At 45.1% G+C, this 16,461-nt stretch overlaps 1 protein-coding gene across 3 annotated transcripts in view; it reads right to left on the bottom strand.

Annotated features, from left to right (window-relative positions):
• Positions 1 to 771: 771 nt before the first annotated feature.
• Positions 772 to 16,461, bottom strand: part of LOC115195916 (amyloid-beta A4 protein) — a 42,695-nt gene continuing 27,005 nt past the window's right edge. The window contains exons 3-16 of one of the 3 annotated variants that reach the window (XM_029756262.1): positions 16,128 to 16,257; positions 15,861 to 15,973; positions 14,034 to 14,218; positions 12,670 to 12,950; positions 12,080 to 12,247; positions 9,335 to 9,468; positions 8,932 to 9,006; positions 8,584 to 8,733; positions 8,182 to 8,310; positions 7,672 to 7,771; positions 4,581 to 4,805; positions 4,182 to 4,327; positions 3,509 to 3,655; positions 772 to 2,816 (exon numbers count right to left, since the gene is read on the bottom strand). In XM_029756262.1, coding sequence (XP_029612122.1) covers positions 2,715 to 2,816; positions 3,509 to 3,655; positions 4,182 to 4,327; positions 4,581 to 4,805; positions 7,672 to 7,771; positions 8,182 to 8,310; positions 8,584 to 8,733; positions 8,932 to 9,006; positions 9,335 to 9,468; positions 12,080 to 12,247; positions 12,670 to 12,950; positions 14,034 to 14,218; positions 15,861 to 15,973; positions 16,128 to 16,257 — 2,085 coding nt within the window. In that variant the 3' untranslated portion in view covers positions 772 to 2,714. Of the gene's footprint in view, positions 2,817 to 3,508; positions 3,656 to 4,181; positions 4,328 to 4,580; positions 4,806 to 7,671; positions 7,772 to 8,181; positions 8,311 to 8,583; positions 8,743 to 8,931; positions 9,007 to 9,334; positions 9,469 to 12,079; positions 12,248 to 12,669; positions 12,951 to 14,033; positions 14,219 to 15,860; positions 15,974 to 16,127; positions 16,258 to 16,461 lie in introns of all 3 variants that reach the window. The other 2 variants (XM_029756261.1, XM_029756264.1) reach the window with 2 other exon arrangements.

Here is a 16,461-nt window from a genome sequence, read left to right as displayed (position 1 = left end):
CATTTGTTCCTTTTAAGTGGCAAAAATGTACCTCTTCTCTATATCAAGTCCCTCACATGTACACGCCTCTTTGCTATACCAATTTTGACACCAACGAAGCAAATTCAGGGAGAAGCCCAGTCCAGGACTCAAACCTGGGCACTGCAATTGTCAAGCTAATACCCTAACCATTACAACCAAGAGGTCGCTACAATATTAAATTAGTTCTTTGTCACATGCTCTTATGTAAGCCTTTAGAAAGACTTCCGAACTGGCACCAGACATGCTCAAACTTTAATATAACAATACACCACTTTAAAAACTGGTACAACACATCCATTCAAGGTTGGTGAAAAACAAATGACTGAAAGCTACACCCCCACGTCCACCCTGGGAAGCAGAAATGTACCTTCGAAGGTACATTGCGTATATTGATCTTTTGTAACCCAGGGAACAATACTGTACCCTAACCGTGTGTTTCAACAGTGCCTGCCGACATTTGGACTGCAGTGACCAGAATGAATTGAATGTTAAGTGTGTGATTGTGAATCCACACACATGGGTAATTAAGGTGTGGTCTTTGTGTATCCACTAGGGGACAACACTTATTTTTTCTCCTTTGGTACCTTAAGTATCAGTAGAAAACAAAATCTAGATCAGGGAATCATTTGGTCCTGTGCTTTAAAAGGAGGTAGTGCATAATTCATAAACACACACTATAATTCTAATGGGCTTTGACGGCAGTGAAAATATCCAACCCCCAAGACTTAGGAGCCATGACTCAGTGAGAGCTGTATGTAGATTCAAAACTTTATTTATGGAATACAGTGTAGAAAGCATTTTTCCAGTCAAAGCAAATGGCTTGCACAATTACACACAGTGGAAATAAAGCCACAGAGAAATAAAAAGAAAGAAACCCTGCTCCCTCTAATTCCATACTGCCTTATTCTGGCTATAGTGAGGTAATGCATCCTCTGAAAACCCAAGCAAAGGACTGACCCACCTGCAGCAGTGTGTGATGCACAGCTTTACACACCACCACAACACTGCCTACCTCTAGTACTGTGTCGCAAAATGGCACCCTATCCCCGGCCGATATTTTGCACTACTCCTCACTGAAACTGTAGTCCATCCCAATTATTGATGGCCCTGCTACCCCCTAAAAGTGGCCTTATAGGCAATGGTAGAGGTCGTCGTATGGCTGGCTCTAGACAAGTGCTTGAGAGAGGTGAGTAGCATACGTGAAGTATGGGAAAGACGGGAGGAGGGTGGTTGGAAATTAATTTTACAGACTGATTGTCTGACTATCCATCTGGAACAGCTAGTAATGCCCTCTACCGCAATTCTTCCTTCTCTCAATCTTTCACATGCACACCCCCCCAGGCACTGAACCTGCTCTGTTTATAGTCTCAGAAGAGAGAGAAAGATGAGCCGAAGGAAGAAAGGAACAGATTGGGAAGAGTAAGTAAGCCCAAAATGGTATTGGGTTGTTCTTGTATATCACAAACAATGTACAGAGAAGAGCGTTGTTTATTTCTGCAGAAACATAGAACCAGAACACTAACTAGACTGGAGAACACACACAGAATCATCCACCCCCCTCCCTCCCTTCTCCCGGCTGGAACCGGCCTCCCCGCCACATCTTAAAAAAAAAACAAAAAAAAACACGACAACATGGAATCAAAAAAAGAAATACAAAATTAAATAGGGCTGCAAAACGCAATAGGATGCCAACGCAATAAACTAAAGATAATCATAAATCTAATAATAATATACAAATACGGATCTAGCCAGCCCCCCGCAGTTTTAGGAACATAGCATGGTTGAAAAAAAAAAGGAAGAAACTTTCAAATCCAAAAATCACAGATCTCTTACAGTGTATTTAACATGATATCCAAGCAGAGCCCATTCACCGAGATTCATATATATTTTTTATCCAACGTCATTTAAGTCACGTGATCACGAGAAAGATAAATGTACAATCCTGCTAGAATGAGAATCTCTATGTGAGAATCTCTAGAGACGCAGAAAGATCTTTTTTATTTACCAATAATAACCCCGTCGTAATTTTTGCCATCATGCACTAAATAGGAACAGCTACTTTGTTACATTACACACAATTTTAAAAAAAGACTTTTTTTCTCTTTACATATGATTTTTTTCTTCTAATTTTCATTTATTTTTTGAAAAACAAAACTGGAAACGATAGAATAACTAAAATAAAGAGCTCATTCAGAGTACATCATCATCACCATTATCATTTTAGCCTTGTGTGACCTAACACAGCACAGCTGTCGTATGAATGCACAGAGAAGGAAAGCGGGAGGGAGGAAGGATAGGAGGAGGCTTCATTGACCCATAGACCTCACCTATTCCCCAGTGTATAGAGAGAATGCAGTAGTGTAGGGTTGGGGACAGTGTGGCTGGCACTACAGCCAGAGAATGCACCCTTAAATAACTGGTCTGGAGTCAGATCTCCCTACCGAAGTCCATTACTCAACTAATTTCAAGTCAAACTAAAAACTGACTCTGGACCAGTGTTGAAGGGGACAGTCTCCATCTACACCAGGAGTGATAGTGGTGCCTGGTTCCAACCTGCACTGCTTGAGGGTAGGATAGGGTTGGTTTGGAGTGGGGATAGTGTTAAGGGCGTAGGGGTGTGGAGGGTTAGAGGGGTTGGGTAGAGGTTAGAGGGGTTGGGTAGAGGTCAAAGGGGTGAGGGGGTTTGTCATTCCTTAGTTCTGCATCTGCTCAAAAAACTTGTAGGTGGGGTTCTCATAGCCGTTCTGCTGCATCTTGGACAGGTGGCGCTCCTCAGGGGTGACTGCTGCATCCACCTGCAGAACAGAGAGAGATGTGTTACACACAAAATATGGTATGTCCTCGTACACCAGGGGTGTCAAAGTCATTCCACGGAGGGCAAAGTGTCTGCGGGTTTTTGTTTTTTCAGTTCAATTAAGACAACCAGGTGAGGGAAGTTCCTTACTAATTAATTAGGGACCGTAATTCATCAATCAAGTACAAGGGTGGAGCGAAAACCCACAGACAGTTGTCTCTCCGTGGAATGAGTTTGACACGTGTCATACACTATTGCCATTTTTTTGTTGTTGTTGTTGTTGTTAAACGAGTGGGGGCGGTTCCCACTCCTTACATGTTTACTGATGCAGTAGGATGGATTCGTACCCATGCTGACACGGTACATGTGCACTGTTTACCTTCTACACAGACTTTAGATTCAAGTCTCAAACAAACTCATAAACAGAAAGAGACAGGAAACACTGAGCCAAAGTCAAAAACAGTACATGCATGCATAGCATATATTTTACTATCCTTGTGGAGACCTAAAATTGATGTCCATTCAAAATCCTTTTGTCCTAATCACAAACCTAACCCTACCTCCTAACCCTAGCCTTTCTTCTCGTGGGAGAATTTCCCTTGTTTCACTATCCTTGTGGGGACGTTTAGGGGATTTCCGGTACCCACTAGGATAGTAATACAAGTCCACACACACATCTCCTCTACCCCTCACCTCGACGACTCCGTGGTGGATGGATGTGTACTGCTTCTTCCTCAGCATCACCAGGGTGATGACGATGACGGTCGCTATGACGACGCCTCCCACCATCAGCCCTATGATGGCGCCCTTGTTAGAGCCGACATCCTCGGCGAAGAATACCTAGAGAGAGGAGAGAAACAGAGGGAGAGTGAGAAAAAGAGGGACTGTAAATCACACTGCACAACCAATCACAAATACTGACTGGATTTATGGAGACAGGTCTGGGGTCAGGAGTTCAAGGCATTAAGATGAAATTAAGTTGGAGAGTAAGAATAATTTGGGGTTTGGACAGAATACAAAAAGACATGATTAAGGTTTTTTCCTTATTTAATGAGGAAAATTATAAATGTATAAGAGATTTAATTGGGCACGAAACTCATATTTGGAAGTGTGAATGTGTGTGTGTCGCGTTTTCAATTTCAGACAGTGTTCATCTGAGGACAATTATAAATTAGCGCTGGTGTGAAACTAACATCCTGGCATCGCAGACGCCAGTTACCAACCCTGGTTGTCTCGGCAGGCCTTGGTCAGCCAATACATATGGATATACCCATATGGGCATGGATATGTCTGGGATAACTCCATGATGCTTATATATACACATATACATATATACATACATACATACATACATACATACACATACCAGTTTCTGGTGGTGCACTTCGAATCCAGTGCTGTGCCTCTCCTCTGCCTCCATCCTGAGCTCAGGGATCTCCTCTGGCTTCAGACCAGACACTGGTCGTGTTGGAAAGCCTCTATCAGGAATAGGGCCGGCATCCACAGGTTCAACTAGGGAGAGAGCGAAAGTGAAAAGGGAGGATGAGTATTTTCTTAATATAGTTTCACTTTGATCTCATCCCTGTCAAGACCCTGACAGCTGTCTACAATCAGTTATGGATCCGATGCATAACATGGTTCTATGTATAGTACACCTACCCTGGTTCTGTCTGTTCCCACCCTGATTCTGGGTGTATACCCTGGTAGTCTGTACTATACCTACCCTGATTCTGGGTGTATTGATCATAGCTTTAGGTACACCTACCCTGGATATCTGTGTTGACCTGGTTGAAGCTCTCGGGGTGGATGAAGCCCAGTCCGTCCAGGCCCATGTCCAGGTCTTCTTCCTGGGGCAGCAGGTCCAGGGTAGCCCTGGTGCTGTCTGGAAGACTGTTGGGCATCAGGGCGTCATTGCCGTAGCTCACCCGCACGTCACTCTGCAGGTTGGACAGCTGCTGGGCCATATCTGCCTGCTCCTTCTGCAACAACTCTGGAGAGGGAAGGAGAGAGGGAGGGGAAGAGGAGATGGAGGAAAAGGAAGAGAATAAGGTGGGAGAAAGAAAATAGAAAAAGGGTGAAAGACAGCAGCAGAGAGAGGATGAAGAGAGAGATAAGAATAGAAAGGGGAGGATGGAAGGTGTAAGAAACAAGGAAAACCAGGGTAGAGAGAAAAGGAGAGAAAACAATGTTGCAGTAGAGTGGTAAATGACTAACTGAACAATTACAATTATTTATTAGTACATACAAAGACAACAATAAAATAGGATCACTAGAATATGGATAAGTCCCAAATGGCCACCATTTCCTATATACAGCGCATATGGAAAGTATTCAGACCCCTTTACAATTTTCCATGTTTTGTTACGTTATAGCCTCAGGGACTATGGTGGTCTGCTTGAAACATGTAGGTATTACAGGCTCAGTCAGGGAGAGGTTGAATATGTCAGTGAAGACACTTGCCAGTTGGTCCGCGCATGCTTTGAGTACATGTCCTGGTAATCCATCTGGCCCCGCGGCTTTGTGAATGTTGACCTGTTTAAAGGTTTTATTCACATCGGCTACCGAGAGCGTTATCACACAGTCATCCAGAACAGCTGGTGCTCTCAAATGCTTCAGTGTTGCTTGCCTCGAAGTGTGCATAAAAAAGGCATTTAGTTCATCTGGTAGGCTTGTGTCACTGGGCAGCTCGCGTATGGGTTTCCCTTTGTAGTCCGTAATAGTTTAAGCCCTGCCACAGCCAATGAGCGTCAGAGCCAGTGTAGTAGGATTCAATCTTAATCCTGTATTGACGCTTTGCTTGTTTGATAGCAAAACAGTCCGCTCCATCTGACCACTTCCGTATTGAGCAAGTCACTGGTACTTCCTGCTTTAGTTTTTTCTTGTAAGCAGGAGGATAGAATTATGGTTGGTTTTGCCAAATGGAGGGCAGGGAAGAGCTTTGTATGCATCTGTGTGTGGAGTAAAGGCTGTCTAGAGTTTCTTTTCCTCTGGTTGCACATGTGACATGCTGGTAAAAATGTGGTAAAACTGATTTAAGTTTGCCTGCATTAAAGTCCCTGGCCACCAGGAGCGATGCTTCTGGGTGAGCATTTTCTTGTTTGCTTATGGCCTTATAGAGTTGGTTGAGTGAGCGCTTTGTGCCAGCATAGGTCTTTGGTGGTAAATAGACAGCTACGAATAATACAGATGAGAACTCTTGGTAGATAGTGTGGTCTACAGCTTATCATAGGGTACTCTACCTCAGGCGAGCAATACCTCTAGACTTCTTTAATATTAGACATCGCGCACCAGCTGTTATTGACAAAAAAAGACACACACCCCCACCCCTCGTCTTACCAGACGTAGCTTCTCTGTCATAGACTGTTCTCTCTGCTACCGCATGGCAAACGGTACCAGAGCACCAAGTCCAGCTCCAAAAGGCTTCTTAACAGCTTCTACCTACAAGCCATAAGACTCCTGAACAGCTAATCAAATGGCTACCCGGACTATTTGCATTGTCCCCATCTCCATTATTACGCTGCTGGTAATCTCTGCTTACTATCCGTGCATAGTCACTTTACCTCTACCTACATATTACCTTAATTACATCGACTAACCGGTGCCCCTGCACATTGACTCTGTACCGGTACCCCCTATATATAGCATCTCGCTACTGTTATTTTTATTGTTGCTCCTCAATTATTAGTTATTTTTCTATTTGTCTTATTTTTTTACTTTTGTTTATTTTTTAAATTGCATTGTTGGTTAAGGGCTTGTAAGTAAACATTTCACTGTAAGGTCTACACCTGTTGTATTCGGTGCATGTGACAAATAACATTTGATTTGAAGACAACGCAGCAGTGGCTTTGAGACAAGTCTCTGAATGTCCTTGAGTGGCCCAGCCAGAGCCCGGACTTGAACCCGATCGAACATCTCTGGAGAGGCCTGAAAGATAGCTGTGCAGTGACGCTCCCCATCCAACCTGACAGAGCTTGAGAGAATCTGCAAAGAAGATTGAAAGAAACTCCCCAAATCCAGGTGTGCAAAGCTTGTAGCGTCATACCCAGGAAGACTCAAGTCTAATCGCTGCCAAAGGTGCTTCAACAAAGTACTGAGTAAAGGCTCTGACTACTTATGAAATTGTGATTTTTTTATTTTATACATTTGTAAAATGTATAAAAAACTATTTTTGCTTTGTCATTACGGGGTATTGGTGTAGATTGATGAGGGGGAAAAACGATTTAATCCATTTTAGAATAAGCCATTTTTACACAAAAAGTCAAGGGCTCTGAATACTTTCAGAATGCTCTGTAGGTACCTTATGGGCCCTGGTCAAAAGCAGTGCACTATATAGGGAATAGGGTACCATTTGGGACCCACACTTTAAGTCTTCCTCAGGCACTTCACTTGAAACACAATGTCACACTCTGTTCTCATTTGTTTTAATGAAAGGAGAAAAGCAAACCAACGTCTGTGTTGCTGGGAGGCAGTGTGTGTGTGCGCAGAGGGCAAGGGAGCAGCCTGAGAGGGGAAACTAGACAGAGTCTGAGACTGACTCAGACACAGATGGTTCGGTGACGCACACAACTCAAGACCCACACAAACAGGGAGGGAGGGAGGGGGAAGGAGAAGTTATAGTTATTGATTTGATGGAGGTGTAGGTGAAAATTGAGAGATGTCATGATGTTATATGATTATCTGCATCACGAATGACAGTAAAAATGGATGAGGGTTTTGTGGATATAAACTATGGATAGTGGTTGGTGACAGTGTGGATGAGGGCAGGTTACTGGTTCATATCAGTTAATGCTTGCACACAGACCTGGTCAACCTTTACCTGGTTAATGAAGGAGATGAGACTCAAAATAAACACTCACCAACTTGGTCCTGGATATCGTCGGCCACTCCGGGCACCTTGTAGAGCAGACCCAGGGACTGGTTCATCCTCTCCTCAATCACACGCAGGTGGGTCAGTACCTACAAGTATATTTGAATGCTATTTAATAAAACTTCTCTGTGAGCCTTACATGTCAGGAAGTTACCAAAATACCCTTCAGTGGTGTATAGGTGTTTATGTGTGTGAGCACATTTGGCATTGGGAGTGGATGAGAACTGTTGTTTCTAGGTTTATTATTTTATTTGGTACAAATGGCTAATATTTTGTTGTTTCTGCACTGGAGAGGAGTAGAAGGCGCTCAAGCAACGTGAGACGAGGTGCATGCAAAAAGTAAGAGCGTCAATAAAAATCTTTATTCATCTAATTCAAGCTCAAATCAAATCGTTTCGGCCTTCACTGACCTTCATGAGAATGACAACAAAATTACTGTCACCATGTAAAACACATTAAAATGTGTTTAAAAAAAAAGGGGCCTTAGTGGGCTTATTACCTGGGGTCGGATCTGTGCGGCCTTCTTGGGGTCGACCATGCGGACGTGCTCAAAGTGTTTAAGGGTGTGCTGTCTGTCCTTCTGCTCTGCACGGACATACTTCTTCAATAGGCTGAACACATGACGAGGCTAGAGAGAAGGGGGGGGGGTAGAGGGAGAGAGAAGGCGAGAAGGGAAAAAGTGAGAGGGAGAGCGAGATATGAGTCAGAACGTCGGTCTGTGTGGGAGGAGTAAGACAATGGTAGGATGATCCATATCTACTGTATGTGTCTGTATAGTGTGTGTCCCTACCCTGGGTGGGTGGCTGGGACTGCAGGGCGGTTAGCTGGCTCTACAGGGCCAGGCAACAATGTGTGTCTGTACTCTCTACCTGTGTGTTTATACTCTGTACGCTCTACCTACCCTGGGTGGTTCGGCCTGCAGGGAGGTCAGGTAGCTCTCCAGGGCCAGGCGGCGATGGTCATTGAGCAGGGCCTCAACCCGGGCCATGTGAGTCTCAACCAGCTGCTGCCTCTCACTGGCTGCCTCCTGCTCCAGGGCCTCCACCTTCTCCTGGAAACGCTGTGTGATAGGTTCACGATAAGACACACATCGTATATGATACACACACAAATAAAAATGATAGACAGTAAGAATCCGTAACACCACCACGCTATTATCAAATATTCAGAAACACAACACCTATGGACATTGACAGTCACTGATTTAGCATTTATTAATACGTTTGAGTATCCTCTGTGTGTGTCTGACCTGGATGACAGCCTTCTTATCAGCACGAGGTAGACTCTTGGCCTCCCTCTCTGCCTCCTCCCACTCCCTCATCACCTACACACATGCAAGAAGAAAGACAGGTTACTGCTGTATCTAACCCCTTCCTCTCCCTTCCTCTCCCTACCCTTCTCTTTCCTTCCTTCCTTCCTTCCTTCCATGTATGTATTTTCACCTCGACAGTGTCTTCGCTTCCATCCTTCCCTCTCCCTTCCTCACTCTCGACCCTCCCCAACCTCACCCCTTCTCCATCCCCCTTCCACTCTCAACCTCTCCTTCCCTCCCCCTTTCCCCCGTTATTCCACCCTCCACCTTTGCCTGCCCCCCCCCCCACCCCCACCACTTCTCTTCTCTGCCCTTACACTTCCCGCTCCCTCCATCTTACCTGGGACATCCTCTCTCGGTGTTTGGCCTCCAGGCTCTCCTTGGCCTTGGCGAAGTGGGCGTGTTCGTTGTCATCCCCGGGCGTCTCCAGATAACGGTCCACAGCGTCGGGAGAGCTGGGGGCGGCGGTGGGCACTGGGTGGTGGAGGAGCAGGGTAGATGGACATGGAGGAGAGGGGTAAGGGTGAGGGTGTAATTGAGAGAGATGGAGAGAAATTTAGAAAATTATTCCTATAATATGGTCTTCAGATATCCCCATCATTCCTTCACCTCCCCCCATTCCTTTTTTCTATGTTTCTTCTTTCATTGCTTTCTTCTTCAAAATCCAGACCTTTTCCCAGAGTGATTTACAATAAGTGCCTTCAGATTACTTGATTTGATTGCAATAAGGAACCGGAGGCCAATAAATACCAATAAACAAAGAAGTTCCAAACTACCAACACTATATAGCAGCTCCATAATAGCAGACACTAAAGCTAGATGATCAATAATAACTTTAGCAACAACAGGTTGGTTAGTGATTCATCGAGCGAGTGAACGAGAGTAAACAATACAGAGTAAAAAAAAAAGCAGAGGTGTGCGTTTGAAGGGTGGTTTGGGTGTCTCTGTCCTGGTTGGAGGACTCCAGATTTCCTGCCTATTCCCTCCTTATTCTGGGAATCTTACAACCGTGATTTCTGAAAAACCTTTTTGGGTAGTTACCAGAATTCTTTTAATCCTAGTCTCTTCCATTAATGTGACTGCCATAGACATTCCAAGTCATTTGGATGTGTGATTAAAACCCTCTCTAGAATATAGTTACTTTAGCAATTCCCTTATTTATTATACTACAGAAGAACCTGCTAAAAAGCTGTTATGCCTTAAGGCTGGGATACCTTGCATGACCTGTATCTATCTGTTTGACATTAAAAAGTAAATCGCTTTCATTTATGTAATATCATTCTGAGTGTAACGATGTTGTGAAATACAGTTTAACCTGAGGGTATGTATGTGTGTGTATAACATTACGTGACATACCCATCATCAGTCCTTGGTTAAAGTCCTTAATTTAACATGAAACTGCATAAATGTATTATTTCTTACATATATACATAAATTAAGCATTGATTTGATACTTCGGAACCTGTGTGTGTGTGTGTGTGTGTGTGTGTGTTAAGCTTGTTTTTAGTTTGTCTCCCAGAGATTAGCACATGACTTCATTTCACAGACACTCAATAGTGATGTAATTAATGGATACAGTCATACAAGCTAAGCCTAAACAAGGGAGTCCCGTCTTTAGTCTGACCGCAGTGTGATCCCTTGGCTTTGACCCCACTGAACGCTTGTTGATCATGCAGTGACCGCTCAACGACCATGTGAAAGGTGAGGGTGCGAGGGAGTGTGTGAGGGTAGAGGGTTGCTAGAAACACAAGCTGTAGTCTTGTTCCCATACTACAGAACTGTCTTTCACACCTCCAATATGTTCAACCAAGTGGAAATCTCACACACGCGTGCATACCCGCACAGAATTTCAGAGGCTGCTACAGAGAAGGTGAGATGGAGTGAAAAACTGGATTAGTGAGAGATAAGAGACTGTATAGAAAGATAGAAAGTAGGGGGAGGAGGCGAGAGTGAAGCGTCGCTGGTTGGATCATATGTTCTCGTTCACACACACACACACACACTGCCTCCCACAACACTCAAATCAGCGTGAGGGAAACCCACACAGTGTTCGCTCATACGGAATCAGTGGAAAAACAGGTGAAATCACTTGTGTTAGTCTCTTCTAAAACCCACAAACAGGTTAAAAGATTAGTGTGTGTGTGAATGTATTCGTCCATGTGTACAGTAAACTAGGGTTGGGCTGTATCTAGATTTTCAGTCATACCGTTTCTGTACCATACCGGGGTATACAGTATTACTGAATATGCACACAAGGGGTTGTATTTTTTTTTTAAAGCAACACACAAAAATTTAGGTAACAAGCTTCATCTTTACATCTAGCCCCTTAGCTAGCAGTTAGCAAACCGGATAACATTTATTTGACACATCTCAGATTTGTTATATTTGTACTTAACTTATGGTTGGTTATAAGCAGTGGCGTAGCACACAACCCCACGAGACAGGGGTATAGTATATACACACACATATTATTTTTAACGGAAATAAAAAGAAACTGTATTTCAAAATACCCCTGTATACGGTATATCGCCCAAGCCTACAGTAAACACACAATGCTTGAGTGGTTAGCGAGCATGGTTAGCGACTAGCAGACATGGTTATTGCAGTTAGCACCAAGGTAGCCAGATGGCTATGGCCAGATGCTAGCTTGATGGCTAAGCAGAAACTAGCTAGCAGATGTGAACACTAACTGTGCTACACACAGACAGACAATTAGGCAAGAAGCTCTGCTGTCCGTGTGACTGACTTACTGATGATGCTGCAGACAGAGACAGTAGAACAAGATGTAGCTAAGTGAGACCACAGGTTAGTGAGAACTAGCGTGGTTAACAGCTAGCTAGTCAGAGATAACTAGCCGGCATGGACACTACACGCAGACAGACAAGTAGTCTGTGTGACTGACTTACTAACAGTGCAGCCAGGCAGTACAAGTGGTGGTTAGTGAGACCAGAGGTTAGCATGTAACGTGAAGTAGTATTAGCGTGGTTAGCAGCTAGCTAGCCAGAGGGCTAACGGCAGAGGCTAGCTTTCAGACGTGGACACGCAGACAGACAGGTAGACAGGATGCTGTCTGTGACTGACTTACTGACGTTGCTGCATATAGACAGGCAGTACTCCTCCGACTCAAAGTTATTGCGGTTGCCACCGCAGCCGCCATAGATGAACTGGGCACAGCGGCCCTCCTCGTGGTCAAAGTACCAGCGTGCAAGCATGGCACGGCATGGGCCCGTCTCCGCATTCGACCAACACACCTCTGGTGGGGGGGCGAGGAGCCGTAAGCATACGCACACACACAGGGTGAGTCCCAAATGGCACCCGGCCTATTCCCTACATAGGCCTCTGGTCAAAAGTAGTGCACTATGGGACCTGGTCAAAAAGTAGTGGACTATATAGGGAATAAGGTGCCATTTGGAAAGCATACTTATAATCTTACAGGCATGAGCATACCAATGGTGTGTGAACTTACACACACTACTGTAATGTCATACACTCGGGTGAAATATGGGGGGGGGGGATTTTGCTGAATTCCTACTGATTTACAGTGGTAAGTTTCTAGATTGGCTCCCCCCAATTCCACCCCTGCATACACTCACTCAACCTTTAAATAGACAAGCAGAGTAAATGGACAGTAAATGATGTACACACACGGCCCCTGGCCTTCCCAGTTCCTCTCACCTCTGACCACTTCCTCCACGGACTCAGTGGTAGTAGTTGTCGTGGTAGTCATGGCGATGTTGGTGGTGGGCTCGCTATCGTCGCGCTCGTCAATGACGTCGTCGTCATCATCATCATCCTCCTCCTCCTCCTCATCGTCGTCCTCGTCCCCGTCTCCATCCTGGTCGTTGTCCAGCACCTCATCATCTTCCTCTAACATGGCAGGGGCCGGCTCCTCCTCCTCTTCCTCCTGTTGCTGCTGGGGCGTGGATTCAGCTGGCTCTGCTGCCCCCCTTGCCATACTGAGAGAGGGTTGGAGGGAGGGAGAGAGGGATGGAGGTAGGTGGAGAGAGGGAGCGAAATAGGGGGGGTGAGGATGGAGCGAAATAGGGGGGGGTGAGGATGTGTGAGTAATGTTATGAGTGAGTGTACGTGTGTGATAAACATATAAATTATTTTAAGGTTGACTAAATGATTCCACCCTGAAAATGTATAACTGAGTGATTATAAGACTAATTCTATAACTGTGTGTATAGGACAAGCTAAGACTTTACCATTTAGCAATGTAAGTGAGACATTCAAGGTAAAGAAGAACTGTTAACTGACAGCAGACAACTTGTGACCACTGAAACTGATAACAGGAAGGTCTCCCCAAACCTTTAGGCTTACAGTAGATTATGTAACATGTGCAGAATATGATAAGCAATGTATATGTGGTAGAAAACTTGTAAACAGCAACAGTGTTAGAGAGGAGGAGGGGCATTGATATGACCAAATGTCAGGTATAAAAGGCTGTGTACATTGTATGAGATTCAGAGCCCTCGTGAATAAACATTGTTGACTATTGTAAGCTGTACCGCCGTCTGTCATTTAAACAGAATCTTAAACTCTGGGGTGCAGACTGAGTAGTTTAATTGAAGGTCAGTTTATGAACATTGGGAACAGAATTCTCGTGACAGTGTGAGTGCTAGTATAAGTAGAATCTCGTTCCTAGACACTTTCGCCTAAATGGGCAAAACGTCTGGTGGACCAGCTTGTCAAACTTGGCCGCTGTTAGCCAACACAGAAAGACTGGTAGAAACTCGAGGCGCATATGCATTGGCTTAATGACCAATCATCTCCCATATCACCTTCCCCCTAGCTCTCCCCTGTATGTGTCTTGAGCACTTCTGTTTATGTTGCGCCTCGCAGTCGTGTGATTAGCTAAAATTAAATAAATACTTTACTCAGTAGGTCACTCCCATAGAGTTTTATGGTCTGTCCCACTAAGGCCAACTTTGAAATCGTTGATATCCCAGGCTGATATGCACTGCGCGCAATAGCCTGGGGACGAGGACAGTATAAGTATGAATGTAAGTGAGTAGCGTATGAGCTCCTGTGTGTACCTGTTGTCAGTGTAGTCAGTCTCGGCTCCTCCCCACCACACATCCGAGTCATCCTCGTCCTGCTCAGTGCTGTCGGTCTCCCTGTCTGACGGACAGCACACAAACTCCACCCCCCGGAAACGGTCGATGCCGCACGGCAACAGCATCCCGTAGTCGTGGAGATTTAAAGTGCGGTCTCCACAGGACTGGGTGAGAGAGGGATGGGGCAGTTAAATCAAGGGTTGCGTGTTTCAAGAGTAGGAGTGCTGATCTAGGATCAGTTCCCCCCCTGTCCATGTCATTCATGGTGATGTAAAAGGCAAAACTGATCCTAAATCGGTACTGAGATAATTGATCCATACGGCTCCAGGTTTTGTTAATTATACACTACATGACCAGAAGTATGTGGACACCTGCTTGACAAACATCTCATTACAAAATCATGGGCATTAACATGGAGTTGGTCCCCCCTTTGCTGCTATAAACAGCCTCCACTCTTATGGAAAGGCTTTCCACTAGATGTCGGAACATTGCAGCGGGGACTTGCTTACATTCAGCCACAAGAGCATTAGTGAGGTTGGACACTGACGTTGGGCGATTAGGCCTGGCTTGCAGTCAGCGTTCCAATTCATCCCAAAGGTGTTCAATGGGGTTGAAGTCAGGGCTTTGTGCAGGCCAATCAAGTTCTTCCACACCAATCTCGACAATCCATTTCTGTATGGCCATCGCTTTATGCACGGGGCATTGTCATGCTGAAACAGGAAAGAGCCTTCCCCAAACTGTTGCTACAAAGTTGGAAGCACAGAATTGTCTAGAATGTTGTAGCATTACGATTTCCCGTCACCGGAACTAAGGGGCCTAGGCCGAACCATGAAAAACAGCCCCAGACCATTATTCCTCTTCCACCAAACTTTACAGTTGGTACTACGCATTGGGGCATGTAACGTTCTCCAGGCATCCGCCAAACCCAGATTAGTCCGTTGGGCTGCCAGATGGTGAAGCTTGATTCATTACTCCGCAGAACACGTTTCCACTGCTCCAGAGTCCAACGGCGGCGAGCTTTACACCACTCCAGCCAACACTTGGCATTGCGCATGGTGATCTTAGGCTTGTGTGCGGCTGCTTGGCCCATGAAGCTCCCGACGAACAGTTGTTGTGCTGACCTTGCTTCCAGAGGCAGTTTGAAACTCGGTAGTAAGTGTTGCAACCGAGGACAGATGATTTTGACACGCTACGCACTTCAGCACTCGGCGGGGGTCATTCAGTAAGCTTGTATTGCCTAACACTTCGCGACTGAGCCGTTGTTGCTCCTAGACGTTTCCCTTCACAATAATAACACTTATAGTTGACCGGGGCAGTTCTAGCAGGGCATAAATTTTACGAACTGACTTGTTGGAAAGGTGGTATCTAAGACAGTGCCGTGTTGAAAGTCACTGAGCTCTTCATTAAGGCCAATGTTTGTCTAGGGAGATTGCATGGCTGTATACTTGATTTTATATACCTGTCAGCAACAGGTGTGGCAGAAATAGCAGAATCCACTAATTTAAAAAAGGGTCCACATACTTTTGTATAACTATACACTAATTTCATAGATGTTTTTGTTTTATGCACTTCAGGGTGGTGTATATGGGGATAGTATATGGCCTACATGAACTAGTAAGTACTCTGTATCCAACTAAGATAAAAGATAAGAAAACATTTTCTTATTTTACCCTGTAAGACAAACAGACATACAAACAATCAAGACAGACAGAGGGGCAACACTTGTGGGTGCGCCCCTGTCCCTACTGCAGATGGAGTGGCTTTCTGTAAAATGTGTAGCATGTATGTGTGTACGCGTGATCTCACCTCTTTGGCCACAGTGTGCCAGTGCAGGTGGCTCTCACACATGTCCATGCGCTCCTGGTGCAGGAACTTGCACTTATCAGGAACCAGCAGGGCATCACTGACAAACTCCCCCACTACAACATACACAGAGCCAAATATACAGACATAAGAAAAAGAAAAAAACAGAAAAAAAAAAAAGCCAACAACAAAATAACCACTTTTTACTAAGGGATGGAACTCAAATAGTACAAACGCACACATAAATCTCAATTTATCCCGCATTTATACCTAGGCATCGGTAGGGCACCACAATGTGCAGGTGGCTGCGGCACTGCTTGCGGCCCTTCTTGCACCAGTTCTGGACGCTGACTGGCTGGTTGGCCTCCACCACGTTGGTGATCTGCAGCTCAGGGTATACCTGGGAGAAGAAAAAACACGGAGTCTGTCTATCATTATCTCCTTACACCCCCCCATCCATCTATGATTGATCTCTCCCTCTCTCCCACGTCACCACCCATCTGTCCCACCAGCCATTCACAGGGCGGTGAGCACTCTTTCGCTCTCTCCCAATCACTATTCGTCTACATCCTCCCATCTGTCCCTACCATCCAGTCACAGCCCT

Source organism: Salmo trutta, chromosome 6 (assembly GCF_901001165.1).
Source record: "Salmo trutta chromosome 6, fSalTru1.1, whole genome shotgun sequence".
Taxonomy (NCBI): domain Eukaryota; kingdom Metazoa; phylum Chordata; class Actinopteri; order Salmoniformes; family Salmonidae; genus Salmo; species Salmo trutta.
The sequence above is the reverse complement of the archived record's forward strand: the minus strand, read 5'-3'. Positions and strand labels throughout refer to the sequence as shown.